At 41.4% G+C, this 23,395-nt stretch overlaps 5 protein-coding genes across 5 annotated transcripts; 4 read left to right on the top strand and 1 right to left on the bottom strand.

The window, feature by feature from the left end:
• Positions 1-9,226: 9,226 nt before the first annotated feature.
• RPL15B (ribosomal 60S subunit protein L15B) lies at positions 9,227-9,838 on the top strand (the record flags this gene model as incomplete). Its single annotated transcript, XM_018880051.1, has 1 exon — positions 9,227-9,838. One exon carries the CDS (start codon positions 9,227-9,229, stop codon positions 9,836-9,838), a length of 612 nt encoding a protein of 203 aa, XP_018737908.1.
• Positions 9,839-12,708: 2,870 nt separating this feature from the next.
• On the top strand, positions 12,709-14,490 carry ADE17 (bifunctional phosphoribosylaminoimidazolecarboxamide formyltransferase/IMP cyclohydrolase ADE17; the record flags this gene model as incomplete). The annotated part of the gene is made up of 1 exon (XM_018880050.1): positions 12,709-14,490. One exon carries the CDS (start codon positions 12,709-12,711, stop codon positions 14,488-14,490), a length of 1,782 nt encoding a protein of 593 aa, XP_018737907.1.
• Positions 14,491-14,650: 160 nt separating this feature from the next.
• AWJ20_3056 (uncharacterized protein) lies at positions 14,651-15,643 on the bottom strand (the record flags this gene model as incomplete). The annotated part of the gene is made up of 1 exon (XM_018880049.1): positions 14,651-15,643. The coding sequence occupies one exon, from the start codon at positions 15,641-15,643 to the stop codon at positions 14,651-14,653; it is 993 nt and encodes a 330-aa protein (XP_018737906.1).
• An 876-nt stretch (positions 15,644-16,519) lies between these two features.
• CCH1 (Cch1p) lies at positions 16,520-18,592 on the top strand (the record flags this gene model as incomplete). The annotated part of the gene is made up of 1 exon (XM_018880048.1): positions 16,520-18,592. The coding sequence occupies one exon, from the start codon at positions 16,520-16,522 to the stop codon at positions 18,590-18,592; it is 2,073 nt and encodes a 690-aa protein (XP_018737905.1).
• Positions 18,593-19,635: 1,043 nt separating this feature from the next.
• On the top strand, positions 19,636-22,680 carry CCH1 (Cch1p; the record flags this gene model as incomplete). Its single annotated transcript, XM_018880047.1, has 1 exon — positions 19,636-22,680. The coding sequence occupies one exon, from the start codon at positions 19,636-19,638 to the stop codon at positions 22,678-22,680; it is 3,045 nt and encodes a 1,014-aa protein (XP_018737904.1).
• Positions 22,681-23,395: the final 715 nt, after the last annotated feature.

Raw genomic sequence — 23,395 nt, 5'->3', positions numbered from 1 at the left:
AGAAGGCTTAATAAACGTGGAAGGAGTTATGTTTGAGTTCTCTTATTACCGCTCATTTAATGATTCTGCAATCGGTACCGGCTATAAATGCAGCTTTGCTGCAACCACCGGCCAACTGCGCTGATGCCAATCCTATAGTTACAGCCATTCTATATGCTGTCCTGACTCGCGTGTCATGCCGTCCGCCCATGTCTCAGCATGTCATCCTCTCTCTCTTCCCCCTTAATAGTTTAGTAGAGAGTTGGTTGTCAAGTTTTATGAGATGCAATTGGATCACGAAAATCTACGTTATAGATTTTTTAAAAAAGAGCTTTTATTCGACGTTTTTAGCTACCACTTCTAGAAATTTTAATATAATGAACTGTCTGTACCTTGTGATCTTTGATTAGATACCTGATTAGACACCTGATTAGACAAATAATAGTAGCAGCCGTGACCCAAGTCAACCATCGGCCGTGAATGGCCACTCAGGCATTGTGTAGAACAATGTCTAGGACTGATTCTGGATCGATCGGCCGACATGGTCGCGATCTCCAACGCCAATCCTCGCTAATGTAGCCTGTCTATCCAACGCTTACGCTTAATACAGCGACTAAAACCGACTACACCAAGCATCATGCACACATCAATGTTCTATAAACTATCTATCTATTAACTTAATAAATAACAGCCAGCCAAGTACAAGTACCGCTGCCTCGTTGATATTCTCCCGATGTGGATGACACCTCTACAATCTAGTTATGGAATGATCCATATTGTGGTCGGGCGGACGGACAACCGCAGCTCTATCTATATTAGAACAGACCGTATCTGCTAGGATGGACTTATTCTTATCTGTATTTGAAACGATAAGAATCTCCACAGCACCCCATATGCCCAGCGCTTCGATAAGTAACAGCTATATTCTCTTCTTGATCGTTTTGGTCGTTCTTAAAGAAACCGGGCCGCTTCCCATCTCGGATTTTAGAGACAATTATCATGACCCGAATGGGATGCTGCTACTGGTTGAGTCGGGAAAGGCTAAAAATTCTTAAAAGTGCAGATCTACAATCTCGTGTGCTATAACAAACCTCAAATAGAAACTATACAGATTCCAAGCTATCTAGATCGTCGCTTTATGTCTGTACATGCAGCACTAAGGCCACATGTAGCGATTGCAGGAGATTTACTACAACCAACGAACACATAGCGCAGCGATTATCCTCTTCTGTCTGTGGATACCAAATCTCGGACTAGCCCTTTGACCCTAAAGTAGCCAATATCACCACCACTCACTCCTTACTTCTTATCGACGACATATGATCGTGGTCTTTAACTACCGAGGCCCAATAGAATCAATATTATCTAGATGTAGTTCTATGATCCAGCGGTACACAATAGGACTTTTCATCCTATGGCTTCACTGAAAGATGGAACACCAACGAAACATACTCCTGTGCAATCCAATTATGCTGTATTCGATACTGGTAGTTCTGCATTCAACTACGAGAATGTTTTTTACCAACGCCGTTCAAAGATAGCCACATTTAGGTATTTCATATTCCGACACCAGCAGAGAAACAAAAAGCAACCGGACTATGCTAACAAAGAAACAGTCCTTTAAAGAATCCAAATGAGGACAAAAAGCAAAAAAGCGAGCATCGGATATACTTGCAATTCATTTATAATGTATTACACACTGGAACTGCACTCTTTGCTGCATTCTTAACTGCATTGCGAAGGGCTCTATGACCTGCACCTCTTTAATTGCACTTCTCAATGGCTTAACTATCCACCCAGTGAAGAGCTGCACCAACTGCTCGCAATGCACACAGGCTGCTAATAAAAGTAATTCTGGAGAAGCGGAGTACAAAGTCTAGCGTAACCGTACGCCACATTTGAGTGATCAATATTTATGGTGGATCATATTATACAGCGTCAACATTAGAACAACCTGATACAAGGCTAAATTCTAATTATATGTATGGAAACAAACTAGTCCTCCAACATCACAGTATCTCTTTCACAAGTGGAATTTGTGGTGCCATGCTTTTGGTGGTTGTATAGTGATGATTTCAGACCGTACTTATTATTGGTATGGAGACTATTCTCATTACATGTTAACTGTAATATTTAACATGCCGTATTACATATATACTGAATGTCGCAAATATTATTTCTATCTGTTAACCTTAACGGAAATATCATCCGATATACCCATGGTTCAGCAATGTTTTGGCAAGTAATTGCTGTTTCGTATTGTGATTCTTTCTATTCCATTGACTATTTAGGTGCTTTCATTCGTTAGTTATTAAATATATCGCTTGTGTTTCATGCCTATCAACTCAACCAGTAAGTGGACTGTGCGAGTCGGACACTACAAATAGTTTTGAGCCTCAGGAATGGATTCCGTCGCGGTATTGTTTCAGACTATTATAGCAGGTCATTGCTCGTCATCAGCATACTGGGTACCTGTTGTCGAGATGGTGACGTAGACTGAGCGCCAACCTATGACATGAAATGGTAGTATCTGGAAGCAGTTGCTGCAAGTGACGGTGAGATTCTGGTGCATAATCCTGGAAACAACCGACGAATCACCCAATACACTAGACAACCCTAGTATACCCCACAATATCTAGATAGACCGATTTTGTCGGTCGTCCTCAGCACCGTCACAGTCCGGCAGTAGTTGACCATCTTGTTCCCTGCCCTCGGCCCCTAGTTTCAGTCTCTCTAGTTAAAAAAAAAAAAAAAAAAAACTATCTTCACTACCTGATGGCCAAACTCGCTTCAAGTTGTTTTGTTTGTATCTTCATGCAAACATAAAGTTTATTACAACATATTACAACTAGCTCGACCAATGATCTAACTACATTGGATATCATATACCCCTCCCCCTCCCCCCAATCCTTACAAGCGTAGAGCAGATTGACTAGCTGCATATTAAACTTTTGATGGCTACTTTTGCGCTTTCGCCTGTTTGGTTTCCGTTGTCCGGATAGCCCCTACCCTAGCTACTCCTGTTGTTTTGTTTCATGACACTCGTTTTGGGCCCACCTCGAAATGTGATCCTTGTGGCCGGGTCACTTGTCACTATCCCGGTTACATGGTAAACGAAAACGGCATCTTTGATGAGTTGGGTAAGCAGCGAAGCGAACCAAGTAACTGGAAAATTAAGCAGAGTTCCATGTCCTGCTTATGGTGGACAGATCAAAGGAGCAGAAGGATTAGCGACGGGGGCTGGGAATTTCCAGCAGGGTAACAAACGCTGACCGTCCACCCTCTCAACTGTGAAACCGTTTGTCACTCCTCCGCAATGCTATACAGCCCTTCCGCCCGATCAACACATTGACGGCTGCATATAAACCTGGTCATGACCAAGAACGGCAAAAAAATAAACAGGATCCGCGCCTAGCAGATTTCATTGTTGGATAGCGAGGTTGAAAGCAGGAAACAACAATCCGTAGTGTCATCCGATGTCCAACAATTCAACCTGTTGGAAATAATATAAAAGGGTATAGAAAAAAAGGCTTTAATAGTATTAAATATTTGGGTACAATTTTGAGGGCTCTCGCTTATAGTCGGACCCCCATCCGCAGACCCAAAAAGTAACCATAAAAGCTTCTTTTTCCATTACTAATTTTAGTTGCATATCGAAGAACCAGACACCAGTATCAGTGCTTTTTCAAAAAAATTAATTAATGGAAAGAAAAATAAATTCATGACAGGAGTGCAAAAACAAAATAAACGCTAAACTAGAGATCTTGTAGGTCAAACATGGAAAAATAAAATATATTTACAAGCAGGAAGTGGTGAATTCAAAAGAAAATAAAAATAAAAATAAAATAAAATTTAGAAACTTACTTGCCTGAAGCAGAGATATGGCTATTCGTATATTTGTGTATACATATATATATGTATATAAGTCAGCTAGGGGGATTCCATGGGGTAACAAACTATTAAAGCCAAAGCCAATACTACTGCCAACGTCTAAAATTGAACAGAGTATTCAATCATTTTTTCTATTTCTTTCCCTATCTACATTTCAATCTCTAATCCATTCTCTTTACTAGCTGGGGATTTTTATTAGGTTACTGATATTTTACTGCATACAGACGGACAGGTTATCATTATAAACTTTACTAGCACCGAAAGTTCCATTGTAAATTTATTTATTCCTGTGCTCTCTCAGCCCCTATGAACTAAGTCAAAACTATTATCAAGAGACATAAACATAGACATAGAACACAGCCATCCGCCTGACCATACTTTTACACAACACTAAATGTCTCTGTGGCCTCCAGCTTACAGTTCGAATAGACATCCCATTGAGACATGGCAAGAATGGTATACCAATAACCATGTTACAATTCACAGTCAAATTGGTCAAGGAGGTAAGTTAGGATTGTGTCTGCTTAGTGTGCCTCTTGCTGATGTGTGAAGCTGATACAGGCTGGTGGCACAACGCCAATGTGATAATTACTAATTGCTAACAGTTAAACCAGGCTCCTCTGGTGAGACGCGGCAACTATGCCCATATGAATATACCGATTCATTAAATCAACGGCAGGTATGGGAACCTTATCTCACGGGAAGTGAAAGACAAGAGTTTGATTCACAGTTGAGAGTAAGTATACTACTTATATGATTCGACCGACTTGCGCACTGGAGACTGCAAAGTTATAAGGTTCTGGCAACAAGTTCTGGGAACTAGTTCTGGGAATTTGAGGTACTTCATGACTAAACCAGTCAACTAACTACTGTGAGGCATTTATGAGACAGAATAGAAATACTATGATGAGGCTAAGACCAGCGCCCATGGGTGGCCAAGGAAATTAGATTTGGGATTTGGTTGACTTGATTTTTTTTTGTTTTTGTTTGTTTTTTTTTATTGACATTGATTTGGATTTATTTAATTTTTTACTTTTCGAATCTATTGGGCTTGTTGGTGTCATTTTTGTTTCACTTTTATGTTTCATAGTAGTGGTTCATTTTCATATGCCGTGGAGTGACGATCCAAGTCCGAATATTCCGTTGTGTTTCTATTTTACCACACTGTAGTTAGTAGTACTACAAGTTTCAGTAGTTTGTAGGTTCTTTTGACCTCGTGATGTTTGAGAAAAAATTATTGCATATTTTGTCCTTAGTAGCTTGTATATTAAATATTAATGAAGTTTTACGCTAGTTCTTGGATGTTTTGTGAACTCATAGCATATTTATGCTAATACATTTCCCCCAGTATTGACCCAGGGACAGTGATTTTACAAGCGGCTCGAAAAGCTGTCAGCCACCGTCCTAGATGGATGGATGGATTTGCAAGATCTCGAGTATTACTGCTCCGATCGTTGGAAAATCTACCCTTTTAAGCGTACAGATCTTTGTTCATCAACGATTTTTTTGTCAAGCGTTTTAATTCTGCTATGAACATCAAACAATAAGCTGTGCGGTTGTTAATGTACATAAACTCTAATGCACGTGAATGAAACAATATACGTGGTAGTATGCAATCGTGGCGATCGCCTGTACAATTGTCTCGGATGTTCTTCGGCTTTCTGAATCTGATGCTCGGCAGTCGTTCTGAGGAATAAGCCGCTTGATAGCTGTATAAGATGTTGGGCTAAGTGGCTTCTAGATTGTACTTCATTTTAGGGTGCTCAGACCATCATTGGACTCGTCGAATGCACAGATTATGTCTTGAACCAAAAATAGGTCGAACCCTAAAAGTTGGTCCTGCGTTGGCTTAGCTGTTTCTTATTAATGGTGTACATCGCTCTTTAATGGGTCGGGTCTTCCAGGAACTTGGGTTCTACATCGGTTTGACTTTTCAGGTTTGCTTTTCTAGACGGAAGTAGGAATTTCCAGTCTCAACATTTAACCGATGCACATAAGCGAAGAAATTTGGTCAAAGTTCATGCTAGTTCCATTAGCACATTATCAATGTATGGAATAGTAGAATCTGCAAGATTCAGATCTGTGACCAATACCACGCCTGTGAGCAGCAATGGGAGTAAGGTTTGGGCGGCTTTCGCTCTAGCAATTGACAAAATAAAACTATATGAAGCTTGGTTTCTTTTTATTCGGCTCGTCTTTTGACCATTTTCCCCGCTTCTTATGATCGTTATGATCCGCGGTGTTCGGTATCCTTGATTTGTTCATCCGATTATATTAGGAAGTGTTCTCTTATTCCAGGAGTGGTCCAGATTTTAGCTAGACGACCAAGAATCTGTTTCATATGTACTAAATGCTATAAAACTGCACTTATAACTGCTACATACCTATCATTGTAATGAACCAACTGCAGTTATTACCAAACATCTCTACTGCCATTTATATATTATTTTGCAAAACGCAATGTTCTATTTTCACTGTCTTAACTATTACTCTCGAAATGTAATAAGGTGCTTGCAAAGCCGACAATCAGGAACCTCAATAGTCTAGCCATGTCTCAGCTAGTGGTGTAAACGAAACCTTAAATAGTTGATCTCGTAGATCACTACATTATTAGACTGGTACTTTGAAGTTTAATTTATTCCTTTGCGAATCACAACCCTTCCAGCCGGTGGTCATTACCTCAAACAATGAGCAAGCAAGTCATGCATTGCTGCTCGATTGATCATATACTGCAGACACCCCTATATAGTTGGAATGACTGTTGAGTTGCCATAAAGTTGCCATTGCGAAGTACTGCGACACTTTGACGTGTAGTAACGGTAGTAACATAGGCAAAGTCATCGATACGCCTATATTACTTCCTGGAACAATTCAACGCATTACAAATTTATCCTGAAACAGGCAATTCCACGCTGTAGTGATTTAATGTTTCGAAGACCTTTCTGTATGGTGACTTCATGGAAATATTACTGTCAAGTTAAGCACAATCAAGTCAATTGTAGAAAATATCTATTATACCAGATCATATAGAATATTAAACATGAATAATATACTAGTAATAAAAATAAGAAAATTAAGCTACTAGTCTCATCCAAAAGCAACTATTTTTCAATTAGTCTAAAATATCATTTTAGAGAAGAAGTCCAATGGTGGAGAGCATGCCAGCAGCTATACCAATGAAGATCTCGGGATGAGAGGCGGAAGCAGCACTGGAGCTTGATCCGGAGGCTGAACCGCTAGCAGAAGATCCAGAAGACTCAGCAGCACCAGAAGCACCAGAAGCGCCAGCTCCCGAACCTGAGGCACCAGCACCAGATCCTGAGGCACTGGCAGCTGAACCAGTTTCCTGAGCCCCAGATGGAGCAGAGCCTGAATCTGTGACAAGACCCCCAGAAGGAGATGTTTCAGCGGCACCGCTACCAGATGCGCCACCGGCAGCAGAGCCACCTGTAGGAGAGGCAGCAGAAGCAGCACCAGAAGCAGCAGAAACAGCACCGGCAGAAGCTGCAGAGGCACCACCAACAGCAGCAGAGCCAGCACCAGAAGCACCGCTGGCAACAGCAGAAGCACCAGCAGCACCAACGGAACCAGCGGCAGAAGCACCACCGGAGACAGCAGAAGCACCAGCAGCGCCAGCGGCAGAGGCAGCACTAGCAGCACCACCAGCAGCATCAGAAGCGCCGCCAGCAGCACCTCCAGCAATACCAGAAGGAGAAGATCCAGCTGCTCCACCAGCACCTGAAGCTGGAACGCTTACTGTGGCGGAACCAGCACCACCGTTTGCAGCAGCAGCACCAACAGCAGCGGTGCTAGCTGGAGCATCTAAGATAAGGCCAGTCTGACCCTCGACAGCCGAAGCCACGTTGGCTGCTAATGAGGTGTAAGGGATAGCAGTGGGAAGAACTGTAGTCAAAACGGCAAGATCAGTCATTTTGTGGTGTTTTTTTTTGTTGTGTGAGAAAAAATTCGTTGAATTTCAATTGTGTTTTTCGTATATTTACTCAACTGTTAGCAAATATTGCGGCTCTTTCGTGTATATACTCTGGGCCTTGTTGATATGTTTTTCGAGTTGGATTTTGAGCTTTTAATAGCCTAACGCGTTCTTTTATATATTTCCTGGGGTGTCCTTTCTTCTTTTTTCGTTCTCGTTCCTCCCCACTCTCAACTAATAAAACATGTCTCTTACGATCTAGCTGCATGATGAGACATTTCGTCATAGTTCTTCTATGAAATCTAGCGTTTGTGTTGTTCTAATTTTTTCGATCTACAGACCTGCAAGGGGAAGTTCCTCTTAGAGTGAGAGTATGCAGGAACGATCTGTAGTAACAAAATGTATTAAGACCAATTGGGTAAATAGGTACGTAATGATAGTTTTGTTTACCGGGAAACCAACTCTATGAACACCATGACAGATGGGTGACTTGATTTCCCACTTTGAATATAGATATCCGGAATTGGATCTGTGAAACTAGTTAGAGGAAAGGTCTGAGGTCATTTTGCTCCTGGATTGTCAAATAACATCACATCCCAGTCCTACATTTCGTGAGTTTGCTGTTGGGGAATACCTCGATCAGGTTCAAGGGTTTCCATAGAACACAAAGAGACAGTTTATCACGTTACGTTGAGCCAGAGCACCTATTGTTAAACCGTTTCTTAATCTTTTTTTAGCACAGTCTAATGCAAGCTAAGCCTTTCATAACAGCTTAATTTGTATGCTACGTCGGTCTCCTAGTAAACAAACAATCGCTTGACTTTACTATGTAAATTTATCTAGAGCTTTCATTCTGCTCGGTTCTACGAGAACCCAATCTTAAATAATCCGGCTTCCAATTACGCTTAAGGTTTTCTTTTAACCATATATTGCGAACGCAATTGACTCTTGGGACCACTGAGACCCGAACGCCTTTCGCGAATAATTCTTATTTGGTTGCCCTCATTACTTTGACCCCTCCCTCACTTGCTATCCTCAACGATCTGACTTTAGATCTTCATTCTATTCCCATCGTCAGCCCCCTGATCATCCACTAAAGAGCTTCAGTTTTCGTTTACACTGCCCCTAATCTTCATCTATCAACGTTAATGTTGCTACGCCTGATATATTTAAGCCGCAGTATCGGCGGCGTGTGCTTCGAGATCTGCAAATATCTACATGTCACATGAATGTGACTGCTTATATAGCCTGTTGCCTATTTCGGTAATTATTGAAATGTACTCCCATGACTAGACTCAACCTCTTATTCAAGAGCATATGCCCTTGCCCTGAAAATTGGGAACCAAGCGCATACAGTATCAAGACTTCAACTGCATAGTGAAATTCTTCTTCTCCTTCAACCTTTATTGTTCGACTAAATCAAAAATGGGTGCCTACAAGTACTTGGAAGAAATCTCCCGTAACAAGCAATCTGATGTCCTCAGATTTTTGCTCCGTGTCAGATGTTGGGAATACCGTCAACTCAATGTCATTCACCGTGCTACCAGACCTTCTCGTCCTGATAAGGCTCGTCGTCTCGGTTATAAGGCCAAGCAAGGATTCGTGATTTACAGAATCCGTGTCAGACGTGGTGGTCGTAAGAAGCCTGCTCCCAAGGGTGCTACCTACGGTAAGCCCACCAACATGGGTATCAACCAACTCAAGTACCAACGTTCTTTGCGTGCTACCGCCGAAGAGCGTGTTGGACGTCGTGCCCCTAACTTGCGTGTCCTCAACTCTTACTGGATCAACCAAGACTCCACCTACAAGTACTACGAGGTCATCCTTGTTGACCCTCAACACAAGGCCATTCGTCGTGATGCTCGTTACAACTGGATCGCCAACCCCGTTCACAAGCACCGTGAGGCCCGTGGTCTTACTGCCACTGGTAAGAAGTCCAGAGGTATCAACAAGGGTCATCTTTACCACAACACCTCTGCTGGCCGCAGACACACCTGGAAGAAGCACAACACTCTCAGTTTGTGGAGATACCGTTAAGCGGCTTAATTTCGGTTTTGTCAAAAGTTTTTGTTATGGCATCAGTCTCTTATTAAAGAGCTCTTTTATGTATTCTTCTTTGCAAGTGGCTAATGTTTAAAAAATATATATACATTTCTACCGAATTTCGACTTGTTGGACTCCGCTCCAACAGTGGCTTATCAAGCTAATGGCACAGGTGCTGTTTTTAATAGCAGGATCTAATAGTAGAGTATATAATGTTTAGATCATTGTCGTTCTATAGGGGCAGGGAATGCGAGGACAAAACGCTCTCTTAAAAAGAGTAGTGAAATTGTAAAGTGGCTAGTATTGCGCTAGACAGGATATTAAGAAAATAAATACAATTAATTAAAAATAAATTAAAGACATTGGAATAAATGACACAATTAAATAGTGGCCATGAACAGAGTCTGACAGAATAAATAGTTATTTCAAAGGAACGAAAATGTTTGCAGTAGATTGCTTATCTTCTGTAGACAGACATCATATCACTGGGGTGGACAGAGGGCTTAGGAGGGGTCAAAACAGCTTTAATGACCTTGGTGATACCCTTCTTAATAGCCTCAGAAGCAGACTTGGTAGGTGCTAAGGTTTCGTCAAAATGAGCCATTGTGTTTGTAGTGGAAGGATGTTGGTGCAAGCTTAGCTGAATATTGTAGAATGCGAGAGTACAGTCGCAAAGTTGATTTGATTCTGAGGAAAAGAATAGGCATAATTTCAATTGAACAGTGATATATACATCCTTTATATATTTGAGAGGCTATACCTAAGTTTTAAAATTTGTGAGACCCGAGTGACTTACGGTGAATAACCAGTGCATGCTGCGATGCGTGATCTGCATTATTTGATATATTTCGGCCGGTTGCTGGCGGCATTCGATGGGCATTGTCCAAGTTTTACATGCCGCTAGAGGATATTTCTCCGACCGTTTTACATAATGGCATACAAGCTGGCACATGTTAACATTATTTTACATTAAGGGTGTAGCATGTTGTACATGAGATGAGGTACCGATGCGCTAAAATTAGCAAGAAATTGCTAGACCCGAGTACGGTTTTCTTCGTGACGTGGTGGTGACTCGCGACTGGTCATGACCCGGATCTGAACACACATGGTCAAAACAGAACGGAAACATTATCCTTATTATTAAATCGCAATAGCTCTTAATCTGAAATTCATGATAGACATAATTCCCATTATAATTGACTAGCTGGGTGAAATCGTTCTGTATAATGCGTTCGGTTTAGTGCATGTTTGGAACTTGTATTCGCGAAATAAATTTGTTATAGTTTTAATTAATATTATTAGTATCTAAAAATTATAATATTCTCACGAGATGCTCGTAGAGTCAAAAGATTTGTCGAAGCAATACTAGATGAAGCTCGGAGGCCCTTGCTAATCTGTTAAAATATCAGCTACTAAATCAATTTATAAATAGCGCCGTTAATACTGTACTGAATTACGGGAAGAATTATATTAAATAATTAAAAGTTTATATCACTAGTTTATGTTCAGTCAATCATTGCACCGAGTCTCATCCGGGACCACGAAGGGCAACCCTTAGACAGAGTCAGAAAACTGAACATCTATCAGATGACACGCTGCACCCAAGATTGACCAAAGGTCTGTTCTCCAGTCTGGTGTACATGAAAATTCACATAGATCCTGGGCAGGCTCCTTACGGGTCCGCCTCCTAGGAATGCTTTTAATATTCCAGCTGTGGTTTTTTGCGTTAAAGGAGAAAAGAAGAAAAAGAGAACTTTAACGCATTCGAATCAACGGTTTTATAAATTTTTAATATCAGGGTTAGGTGTTTATGTTACCTACCAGTGGTTAGAATCCATGTTAATAAATGCCAATAACGATTCCAAATTTTACTGTTGTAAAAATGCGGTTGACTTGAAGCACCAAAGCTGATCTGCTTCCCATACCGGCTTAGCTAACATTTTTATTACTTTTATAAGTTTCTATAAATTTCATCATTTAATATTAATTGACAGTCTAGGTACCCGGACTCCGCTTGACCTTTAAAAATCGTGATGCCTGGCTTATCATCACATGATTTACCGCTTTCGCGGAATATCGTCATTGTTGCGGTTGGGGGTCCTGCAGGAAGCATTTTTTTCTTTCACAGACCTTACTCTTTTTACCTTGTCTTGCTTAGATTTTAGGTAGACTCGTTACAATTGATTCAAAACAGGTACATACGATCTGTCTTCTGGAATTTTGGTAAGTATTGATCAGTTTAATATACTGGCGACTTCTGTATGAGGTGTCAGCGATTGTCAATTAGAAGCGAAATGGAGCTTAGTGACAATGGGTGCAGGACAGTAGGGGTAATCTATAAATCTATGTGTGACTGATTGGCTGCATCTCTGATTTGCAGATAGGTTGGTATGAATGGTGAAGAGATTTTTATTGGCACTACAAGATAAATAAATCGATGAAAATAAACATGGACTATGATCCGTAGGGGGATACTTAATAATTGTGGAATGTTTCACTAATTGTCTCTGGCAAGCACCCCGGCAATGGGATGGGAACGTTTCACCCGATACTGCCACTGCTCCGTTGGCTAGTGATTTTTTTGATGACAAAACAAAAGATCCAATAGTTCTATTACACTCGAATGATCTCTTTAAACTCCAGTATTAATGTTAGAAGCAAAAGGGCTAGATCAATGATCTCTCAGTGCCCAAGCTTCTTCAATTAAGTCTCCTCATGCACCAGTAAGGGAACATTCGATGATCAGAGCAGAACTCTTGGATTATTTCACAACCAGTCGCACACATTCTAAATTTTACTTGGACATATCTCTTTTAAATACCGTCACAATTATCCTATCGTTTTCTTTTACTAACCTGAAGATCATGTCTGCTCCTAAAACCGCCATCATCTCTGTCTACGACAAAACCGGATTGTTAGACCTGGCCAAGGGCCTTGTTAAGAACGATGTTCGTTTGCTCGCTTCTGGTGGTACTGCCCGTATGATTAGAGATGCAGGCTTCCCTGTTGAGGATGTTTCTGCCATCACTCACGCTCCTGAGATGCTTTCTGGTAGAGTCAAGACTCTGCACCCTGCTGTCCATGCTGGTATTCTCGCTCGAAACATCGAGAGCGATGAGAAGGACTTGACCGCCCAAGGAATTGAGAAGGTCGACTTTGTTGTGTGCAACTTATATCCTTTCAAGGAGACCATTTCCAAAGTCAACGTTACTATCGAAGAAGCTGTCGAAGAAATTGACATTGGTGGTGTAACTTTGCTAAGAGCTGCTGCCAAGAACCATGCACGTGTCACTATCCTCTCTGATCCTGCTGACTATCACGTCTTCTTACAAGAGCTGGAGAAGGATACTGTTAAGAACGAGATTTCTCTTGAAACCAGACAAAGATTGGCTTTGAAAGCTTTTGAGCACACTGCTCTTTATGATGCAACCATTGCCGACTTTTTCCGTAAACAATACTCTGAGGACATCTCACAATTGCCTCTAAGATATGGTGCCAACCCTCACCAAAAACCCGCTCAGGCTTTTGTTACCAATGGTGAATTGCCATTCAAGGTTCTTTCTGGCTCTCCAGGTTACATTAACTTGCTCGACGCTTTGAACTCGTGGCCATTGGTTAAGGAACTGTCTGCTTCTCTTAACCTTCCTGCTGCAGCCTCCTTCAAGCATGTTTCTCCTGCTGGTGCTGCTGTAGGCTTACCTCTCAGTGATTTGGAAAAGAAGCTCTACTTTGTCTCTGATATCGAGAACTTGTCTCCTTTGGCTAACGCTTATGCTCGTGCTAGGGGTGCCGACCGTATGTCATCATTCGGTGACTTCATTGCCCTTTCTAATAAGGTCGATGTTCCTACTGCCCAGATTATTTCTAAGGAAGTTTCTGATGGTGTTATCGCCCCAGGTTACGAGCCAGCAGCTCTTGAAATTTTAAAGAAGAAGAAGGGAGGAAAGTACTGTGTGCTTCAAATCGACCCCAACTACAACCCTGATTCAATTGAGACTCGTCAAGTTTACGGAATCTCTCTCTCTCAAAAGCGCAACGATGCTGTTATCAACTCGTCGACTTTCCGTGAGATCATCTCCAATAACAAGCAGATCACTGAACAGGCTCTCATTGATTTGACTGTCGCTACTATTGCCCTCAAATATACACAATCTAACTCCGTCTGCTATGCCAAGAATGGTATGGTGATCGGTCTTGGAGCTGGCCAGCAATCGCGTATTCATTGTACTAGACTTGCTGGTGACAAAGCCGACAATTGGTGGCTCAGACAACACCCCAAGGTTCTTGCTTTCAAATGGGCTAAGGGAACCAAGAGACCTGATAAGTCGAATGCCATTGATCTCTTCGTCTCTGGCAACATCCCCACTGATGGCCCTGAGCTTGAGGATTACAATGCCAAGTTTGCTGAGATCCCTGAACCACTAAGTGATGCCGAACGGAAGGAATGGATCGCTAAGCTCTCTGAGGTCGCTCTTGCATCGGATGCTTTTTTCCCCTTCTCTGACAACGTTTACCGTGCTGTCAAGAGTGGTGTAAAGTATATTTCTGCCCCTAGTGGATCCATTCAAGACAAGGTTGTTCTTGAGGCCGCTAACTCCTTTGACGTTGTTTATGTCGAAAACAACATCCGACTGTTCCACCATTAGACGTCTATTTAAAGATAACTTTTTACTCTACATTTAACTTTAAAGTTTTGACTCCGTCCTTTAAACGAGTCAAGCCCAACCATAAGAAAGTCGCGGATCTGGGGCGTAGTCCTAGCCGTCAAGGTTGACAAAGTAATAATTATATTTACTGGATCTAATATTAATTACTGAGTTTAATGCCACGCGTAATGTCGTTCCATTCTACTCTAGGCGGTTTTGTTGAAGCAGGATTGGGATTAGGTAGTTCAGAAATTGCTTTTGAAGTATGGACGTCACCTGTGTGTAAGGATCGCACAATGAGGACATCCTTAGCAAACGACGAAACTGTAGTGTCAGGATGCTCTTTGCTGATCTCCAGCAAATAGTCTTTAAACAGTACAGACTCACTATCTGTTAAGGGGAGGTTGGCGAGTCGCCAAATATTTTTCTTGCGAACTTCTGATCTGGGATCCGATAGCGTGTTCATGATAATACGACGGAATAACACAGGCTGGATGCTTGGTGACACTGATCGTACAAATCGCAATGCTGAAAACAGAGATACTTCCAAAAGGCTATCCACATAATGTTCTATCGTCTCTGAGGAAACTAGTCTAGGGCTTTTAGCCGTGAAGTAAGCGAGAATCTGGGCTGACGAATTCGGTGTACTCGTGCTACTGTTATTGCTAGCGGCAGTTTTTATGAATGATGCAAAAATTTTGTCGTGATACGTAGGCAAAGCCTCTGGGTGGCCGAGGTGTAATAACGCATTGTCAAAATCTATTTGATCCATATACCAAAATCCTGTTATCAGCTCTCTGTAGCCAGTAGGAATGCCCACTTCTTCGGCATAGTAGTTTGCCAGTGATTCATGATTGGTGAGGGATAAAGGGTAATCCAGGAATAAATAAAAAATTAAAACAGCCTGATGAACACGGTTGGGAGTGTCCTGGGACTCGATCTTCTGTATTAATAACAATAGTGTTTCCAAATCCTTGGGAGGATATAGAGTGGGGTCAACATGACCGACGTCACGTATTAGTACATCAAAGAAAAGTGTATCACCCAGAGTTTTGCGATTTTTTTGAATCTTTGTAATCAATTGCGAAGTGTAAGGTGTTTTCTTGACTGATCTCACCAATGCCTGAGTGAAGGTTGAAGGAATAGTAGTCATTTTGGCCCCTTGGCATGAGTTCGGCAGTGAAGCTGCCCTTCACGAAACATTCTATACATTCATGCGGCGTTTGCGGCGAGCTAATGACCCATATAACAATTAATCGGGGATTGATTATGAAACAAAAATGAGCAAAAGGCATTACTAATGAAATATATATTTAACTAGATCACAATTCAATGGCACTAAAAAAAACTGATAATAGATATTAATTTAATTTTCTGTTTCTTTGTTTGGACAATTATGATTGATATTTACGTGACATGGGGAAGGAATGCGAGTTGCCGAAATAAAATATATTTCCAAAGGAATCTAATAAATTATATAAATGAGAACCTGATCCATTTGAAAAGTTCATCCTATTCTCCAATTCTCCACTTTCGCCACAGAGTCTATATAGCCAAGGACAAGGGCCCAGTAAATCTTGGAGAAGTTAACTAGATTGTGCGGCACACTAAATTTAGCCAAGCCCATGCTAAGCCATGGTACAGTACGTCACAGTAGATCTTATCTGCATGATGTCTTAACATTTGTGTATATGTTGCAGGGAAGCGTGTATATATTTAAGGAACTTCGTCAGATAAGTCCAAAGAAAGCACTTGTTTAATGGGTGGTGCCCCCCTACATAGCATATCGAGCCAAACAAGAGGTCTTGCGAGCTTGTGATACAATATCTCAGTCCATTTAAGGACGGTATATCCGGTTATTGGCCTATTTTCCGGCAATTGGCTGGGTCGACTTCATCACCAAATCAAGGTAAGCAATAATAGGCACATATGGGACTAAATGGGCGGTTAGTTTATGTCATGGCGATAACTAACCATTGTCAAGTTTAATATCTAAAGTGTTTGACCATCAATCTCGTGGTGGTCAGCCATGTCGAGCTATAGTCAATCTCAGGAATTTGATAACATTTCCCTGGAAGAGCTAGAATTAGAAAAAGAAAACGAATCAGATCTTGAACCAATAGAATCTACCAGGAGTGATACAAAATTAGCTCCTGGAGGTTATGGAGGAGAATCCAGCCGAAGGAACTTTTTCAGGGGAAGTTATCATTCTCCTAGTAGACCAATATCTGCTATAGCTGAAAGTGCCAGACAAATTATCAATGGTAGTCACGAAGGAAGTAGGGAAGATTTGCCGCATGGTAACAGAGGGGTATCTGCTGATCGTCTTGAACCTGGCACCAGGGGCCACAGAGCTTATCTGAGGTCAGAAGAATCAGGATATGACATGAAGTCACATTCACATTCTCGTGAGAGAAGTTTGAACAACGCCGATACGATTTCATTCCAAAGGTCCAAATCATTAGTAGATTCCACAGACCTTGAACTGATTCGAGCTAACCTGGATGATGCAATAGGTACAAACGGTGTGGGTTCTTGGTTAGCATCTGGTGAAAGCGATAAAGATGAAGATTCTGCGCAGACCAGATATTTTCACAACAGAAAGAGTACATATAGTAGGTCACCATCAACGGGGAGATCCCCTTCCTCTAGCCACCGAAGAAATCTCTCATATGAGCGGGGCCGCACAGGTAGGATACCTAATGACTTGGTAACTTCTTATCATGCCAGAAATAGGTCTAATTCTTCTGATAGATCTGTATCACCAAGTAACATCCAGTATCTGCGAGATGGATCAAGAGTTAGTGAAACCTCTCGGATAGAAGAGGGAGTACTGCGGGATGATATTCCGCTAGCCTCGGGGTCTCAGTTTCTCACTGTTCCAGGCAAAGTAGCTGGTAGTGGAGTGGATGGCACGGACACTCCGTTAAATCATAATGAAAGATTCAGCAAACCTGGATCAGTCTCTCTGGATGTACCAAATCTTCCACTTGCGGATACAAATATGAGGGACGATGAGACAAATACTGGCCAACGATTGTCAGCACTAATGCGGCGAGTTTCTGCGAGAGTAATATCGGCCGCCCCAGAATCTGAGCCTGAGGAAGAAGACGAAGAAGGAGAAGATGAATCATATTTTTATCCACCCAATAGCATCTTGATCGATTCTAATTCAACGCTGCCTGACACTGCACATTCATCGCTTGCGGAAGACATAGGAGGCTTCTCACCACCGCTAGACGCTTTGAATCCTGCTATAAGTGCTGTTACCGAAGATGGCCTGGTGCACAATGTGTCAAATGCACGTCGTCGTGTAGATGACCTACCTCTTAACCTCTCCGGTACATCGCTTAAATTATTTGGACCAGGTTCAAAGATAAGACTCCGACTTTATTATTTATTGAAACGTCCCTGGGTTGATCCCTGCATTTTCATCGTTATCATTTTGCATACTGCCTTCCTAACTTATCAAACATGGGGCAATATTTTCGACCAACATCCAGATGGTCAACTATTTCTACCCTGGGGCCATTCATGGCTAGATTTTGCATTTTTATTCATTTTTCTTGTATATAGCGTCGAGGTTGTTTCTAAAATCATTGTCCAGGGGTTTTTGGATGACTCAGAACAATTCGACGAGAACGCAGGAGATAGCACATTGTTTGCAAGAACATTTAATGTGTTTGCATTTAAAAGACAACCTGCAGGGGATTCACAACGCAAGGGTATGAACAGAATTGCGCGACCCTACTCTGCTAAACGGACGCAAACTGTTATTAAGAGTTTTTCTAATCTCATGAGATCGCAGGCTGTTCAAGAAGAGGAAGAACCTCAAGAGAGGACTGTAGTTATGCGAGCATTTCTTCGCGGGAGCTGGAATAGAGTAGACTTTATTTGTGTGATTGCATACTGGATATCCTTCATATTACAGGTTTCAGGGGTTGAGCAGAAGCATCAGTTTTTTGTGTTTCGTGCGATCAGCAGCTTGAGAATTTTACGCCTGCTTGGCTTAACGCGAGGTACATCGGCAGTCCTTCAGGGAATGAAAAAGTCCGCTCCACTATTGGCAAATGTCGTGGTTTTCATCGGATTCTTTTGGTAAGATTCATAATCAACTGTTTTCTACTCTTCAAACTAACTAACTATAACAGGCTATTGTTCTCCATTATAGGTATACAGGCATTCAAGGGTTCACTGCGGAGAACTTGTGTCTGGATTGATCCGTTAGGGCAAGAAGCCAATTACACTACTCAACAGTATTGCGATAGCTATCTAGATCCAGTCACATTTGAAAGAAAGCCATATGTGTTTGCAGATGGAGCAGTAGGATGGCGCAAATCTGGATTTACATGTCCAGTAAATAGTATCTGTGTTTCCAACGAGAACCCCTATGGTGGAACCGTCAGCTTCGACAATATTTTCAATTCGCTAGAAATGGTATTTGTTGTAATGTCTTCCAACACATTCTCAGACATTCTTTATTATACGACTGACACAGACTTCTTGGCAGCTGCTCTTTTTTTTGTTGCAGGCATACTGGTACTATCATTGTGGTTGATGAATTTACTGATTGCTGTCATTGCCTCATCTTTCAAGCTGGCGAGAGAAGAAATAATTTTAGAAAGGTCGCAAGGCAAGGGAAAGGGCTTGAGGAAAATGGGCATTAATGCTCTTTTCCAGCAGTCTTCACGAAAGCATCTGGATGTTTTAAGAAGGACAAAGCTGGGAAAATTATATTGGAAGCTGAGATGGGTCTGGGTATTAGTGATTTTAGCAGACATTATCGTCCAATGTACTCTAGAAGCCAGCTCTACTCCAGAAAGGGTCCAAGTCATTTATAGGTGGCAGATATGGACGACAACAGCATTGACTATCGAGATATTAATTCGCATGTTTCTATATTATCCATTTTGGAGAGATTTTTTCCGCAGTAAAGGCAACATAGTCGACACGACTCTCGCTATTGCTAATATCGTCATCATTCTTCCTCCAATACACAAACACACTACTCTCTACTATTGGCTAACCATAGTTCAGATTAGTCGTTTCTACCGAATTGCAATCTCCATTAGGTTTGTTCGCGTTTTATGGGCGAAGGTACTTGGTAACTACAAGACGATTTTCAATCTTACTTTGTTCTATTTCATGACAACATTTCTATGTTCTTTATTGGCGGCTCAGTTGCTAAGAGGTGTGATTCCATTTGAGGATGAAGATGGAAACGTTCAAGATGTATCTTTCTATGACTTGGCAAATGCTTTTATCGGTATGTACGTGATAAGTTCGACAGAAAATTGGACTACCATGTTGTATGCTGCCACTGAATCAGCAGGGTCAGTAGTGGCTGCAGCTTGTTATGCTGCATTTATAATCATATGGTTCATATTTTCCAACTTCATTGTGCTTAATATGTTCGTTGCTGTAATTACGGAGAATTTGGAAGTGGGTCCAGATGTGAAGAGGAGAGGCCAAATAAAAGAGTTTGTAGAGCAGTATGCAAAGCAGATGAATGAACTGGGCAGTGCAAACACAAATGGCATCAAGGTGATAAGAGGATTCATAAACAAAGGAAAGCGAGTTCTAAGCCACAAAAAGGTCACCAAATCCGAAAGTATAGAGTCAGGAGATGCCGTTTTCAACATGCTGTTAGATGGAAAAGTTGTAGAAGGTTTCTTAGATGAAAAAGAGGAGTCCTATTTCGACCAGGATGTTAACGATATTGATTTCAGAGGTATATTCCATTTTTTCAAAAAGGTTTTTGGTAGATCCTCAAAGAAAGACAACGGGAAAATCAAAGAGGTGAATCCATTCAAGGATCCGTCCATCGCCATACCTGAATCAAAGAATGCTGCAGATTTTGCCCATGAGTATATACGGAGTAAATCGACTAGGGACGAGCTTTTCAAGACGTACTTGGAGAAAAATCCGAAGTATGATAAGGCGTTGTATCTTTTCTCACAAGAAAGTAAAATCCGGCGTTTTTGTCAGCGAATAGTAAATCCAAGCTTAGGTGTGAGATCGAATGGTGTATACCCCAAACCAATAGTCGGAGTGACATTTTGGACGTTGATGTTACTGGCAACTATAGGAATGGTGGTGCTGTCTTGTGTGAATACTCCTCTGTATTTTAAAGACTACACTGATCAACATGGATTATCCGCCCGTAATTGGGTAACCTATACGGATGCAACGTTTGTAGCTGTATTTACTGTCGAGGCAATCGTAAAAGTTATTGCAGATGGATTCCACTTCACACCGAATGCATATACAAAATCTAGTTGGAACAATATTGACATGATTGTGCTGATAACTATGTGGATCACCCTAATTAGTGAGTCGTTTTTCCAAGGTTATGTATCGAGGTATGTTCGATCTTTTGAAGCATTCCGTGCACTGCGGTTGATGACTGTCAGCGTCACCGCTCAGAATACGTTTCACAGTGTGATAATTGTGGGTTTCGGGAAGATTTTCGGTGCTGCACTCATTTCCTTATCGTTATTGATTCCATTTTCAATCTGGGGCCTGAATATATTTCATGGTAAACTATCGTACTGTACTGATGGGAGTGTTAATGAGTTTAGTGAATGCGTAGACGAGTACTTGAGTACACCTTTCAATTGGGAAATTTATACACCACGGGCCATAACCAAGACCTATTATGATTATGACAACTTTGGCCATGCATTTCTTGTACAATTTGAAGTTATATCGTTGGAAGGATGGGTTGATGTGTTGAATTCTGTAATGAGTATTACCGGCTCTTCAACTAATCCAGTTAGCTTTGCGTCACGGTACAATGGAATATTTCCAATGCTCTACAATATCTTGGGAACTATTTTCATCTTGACCCTGTTTATTTCTGTTATTATCAAGAACTATTCCCAAAACAGAGGAACTGCATACCTCAAAGATGAACAGTTGACGTGGTATGAGATTAAAAAGCTGTTAAGTGTTGTCCAACCGTCATTCAGAGCTGTAAGAACTGTCCCTGGGTCGTTCAGGCATAAACTTCAGAAAGCAGTTCAAACAAAAGGATCCTGGTATCATAAGACAGAGACTGGCCTGCTTTTCATTTTAGTTGTCGCTCTGGTCGTGGAATATTATCCAACAGATGAGGGTCAAACTTTGGCCACAAAAATTCTGTTATTGATAACGACGGTGGCTTATATTTTGCATTTTATTGCCAAATTCTATGCCGTAGGGTGGCGAAAATTTGGACGCCGAAGATGGAACATTTTTGGTTTTATTGTCTCGGTGTTTGCCTTTGTCTTCACTATTATTGGTTCAACAGAAAATGCATCGTCGACGTTTTTCAATTTCCAAAAGCTAGGTGTAACGGGTATGATTCTACTATGGATACCTAAATCATCACGACTAGACCAACTGTTTAAAACGGCATCAGCAAGCTTTCGAGAGATTTTCAACTTGCTAATTACCTGGTTGATTCTGTTTCTGGCTTACGCAATTGCCTTCAATCAGGTATTTGGATTGACAAGAATTGGTCCCAATGGAAGTGGCAACATCAATTTCCGGACTGTCCCGAAAGCACTAATTTTGTTATTCAGAATGAGTTGCGGAGAGGGATGGAATCAGATTTTAAGTGATTACTTAGTATCACCACCGTACTGTGTGGACGGTCCAATGTTTTCTAAATCTGATTGTGGAAGTCATCCATTTGCCTACTTTTTATTCATTACTTGGAATATCCTATCAATGTATATTTTCGTTAACATGTTCATTTCGTTGATTTTCGAAAATTTCAGTTATGTTTTTCACCATGGATCTTCCCACATCTCGAAAAAGGATATCAAAAAATTCAAGGATACCTGGGAAAAGTACGACCCTGAAGGTACTGGCTACATTTCTATAAAGCAGTTGCATTCGTTTCTCCGTCAGTGTGATGGATATTTCAGTATGAAAATCTACGACGGCAAATTCACTGTTCCAAATATTCTCGCTAGCTCACGTGCCCGTAATCCTGAGGACCCGTATGATGTTGATGTAGTTGCCTTGAATAGTGTGCTAAGAACGATTCCGTTTGGAGAATATGCCAAGAAACAAGCCATTTATGAACTTTTCTGTGCAGAGGCCTTCGAAAAAGCTGATCCTGAGTTAGGAATTTCATTCAACTCACTTCTTCTTCAGTTTCCTCTGTACAAAACTATGGACTATGGTCGTTGTTTAAAGTAAGTTCATTATTACAACTACTCTTTTTGCAATACTAACATTCGCAGATTGGATGATTATCTTAAAAGACAGATAATGCTAGGACGAGTAGAGATGGAGGTTGCCAATAACCGGAAAGAAGATCTGTTGCAAATGGTTTACGACCGACTAGTGTTCAAGTCATTGGTGCGAAAGTATCGGAACGAGCATGGGAACCTGTTCACGGTTCCATCCTCTTTGTCTCGATACTCGACAAGCTTGCCGGCTATCCAGATTTTCGAAACTTCCAATTCCAGTGGAAGGGGCGGGAGCCCCTCACGTAACTTTTCAGCTTCGGATCACAACCTGTCGCGTAGCATTGTTGTGGATATGCCAATGATGGAGCCATCCCGTGGTAGGGTTCGCGATTTACCCATAGCGGAAGATTCGTCTACATCGTCTGCTCTACCGCATGTCACGGCGAAGTCAATTAGTCCGAGACGTGGACGGCATCCTCGCAGCCAGAACGATCCTGATGTATGATGTAATAGTTCAATAAAAAATTCTATTACTAGTTTTATGCTGCAAGTATCTGTGAGGGATAGAAAATAGTACCCAGAATTTGACCTATCTCGATATTACGACTAGTAGGAAACGAGGAAATTAGGGAATGTGACATGGATTCAACAACAGTCTTTAGAATCCCAGAGTCATCGCAGGAAAAGTAATATACGTATATTAATGCTAAGAGTATGTACAG

This window comes from Sugiyamaella lignohabitans, chromosome B, assembly GCF_001640025.1.
Source record: "Sugiyamaella lignohabitans strain CBS 10342 chromosome B, complete sequence".
NCBI lineage: Eukaryota > Fungi > Ascomycota > Dipodascomycetes > Dipodascales > Trichomonascaceae > Sugiyamaella > Sugiyamaella lignohabitans.
The sequence above is the reverse complement of the archived record's forward strand: the minus strand, read 5'-3'. Positions and strand labels throughout refer to the sequence as shown.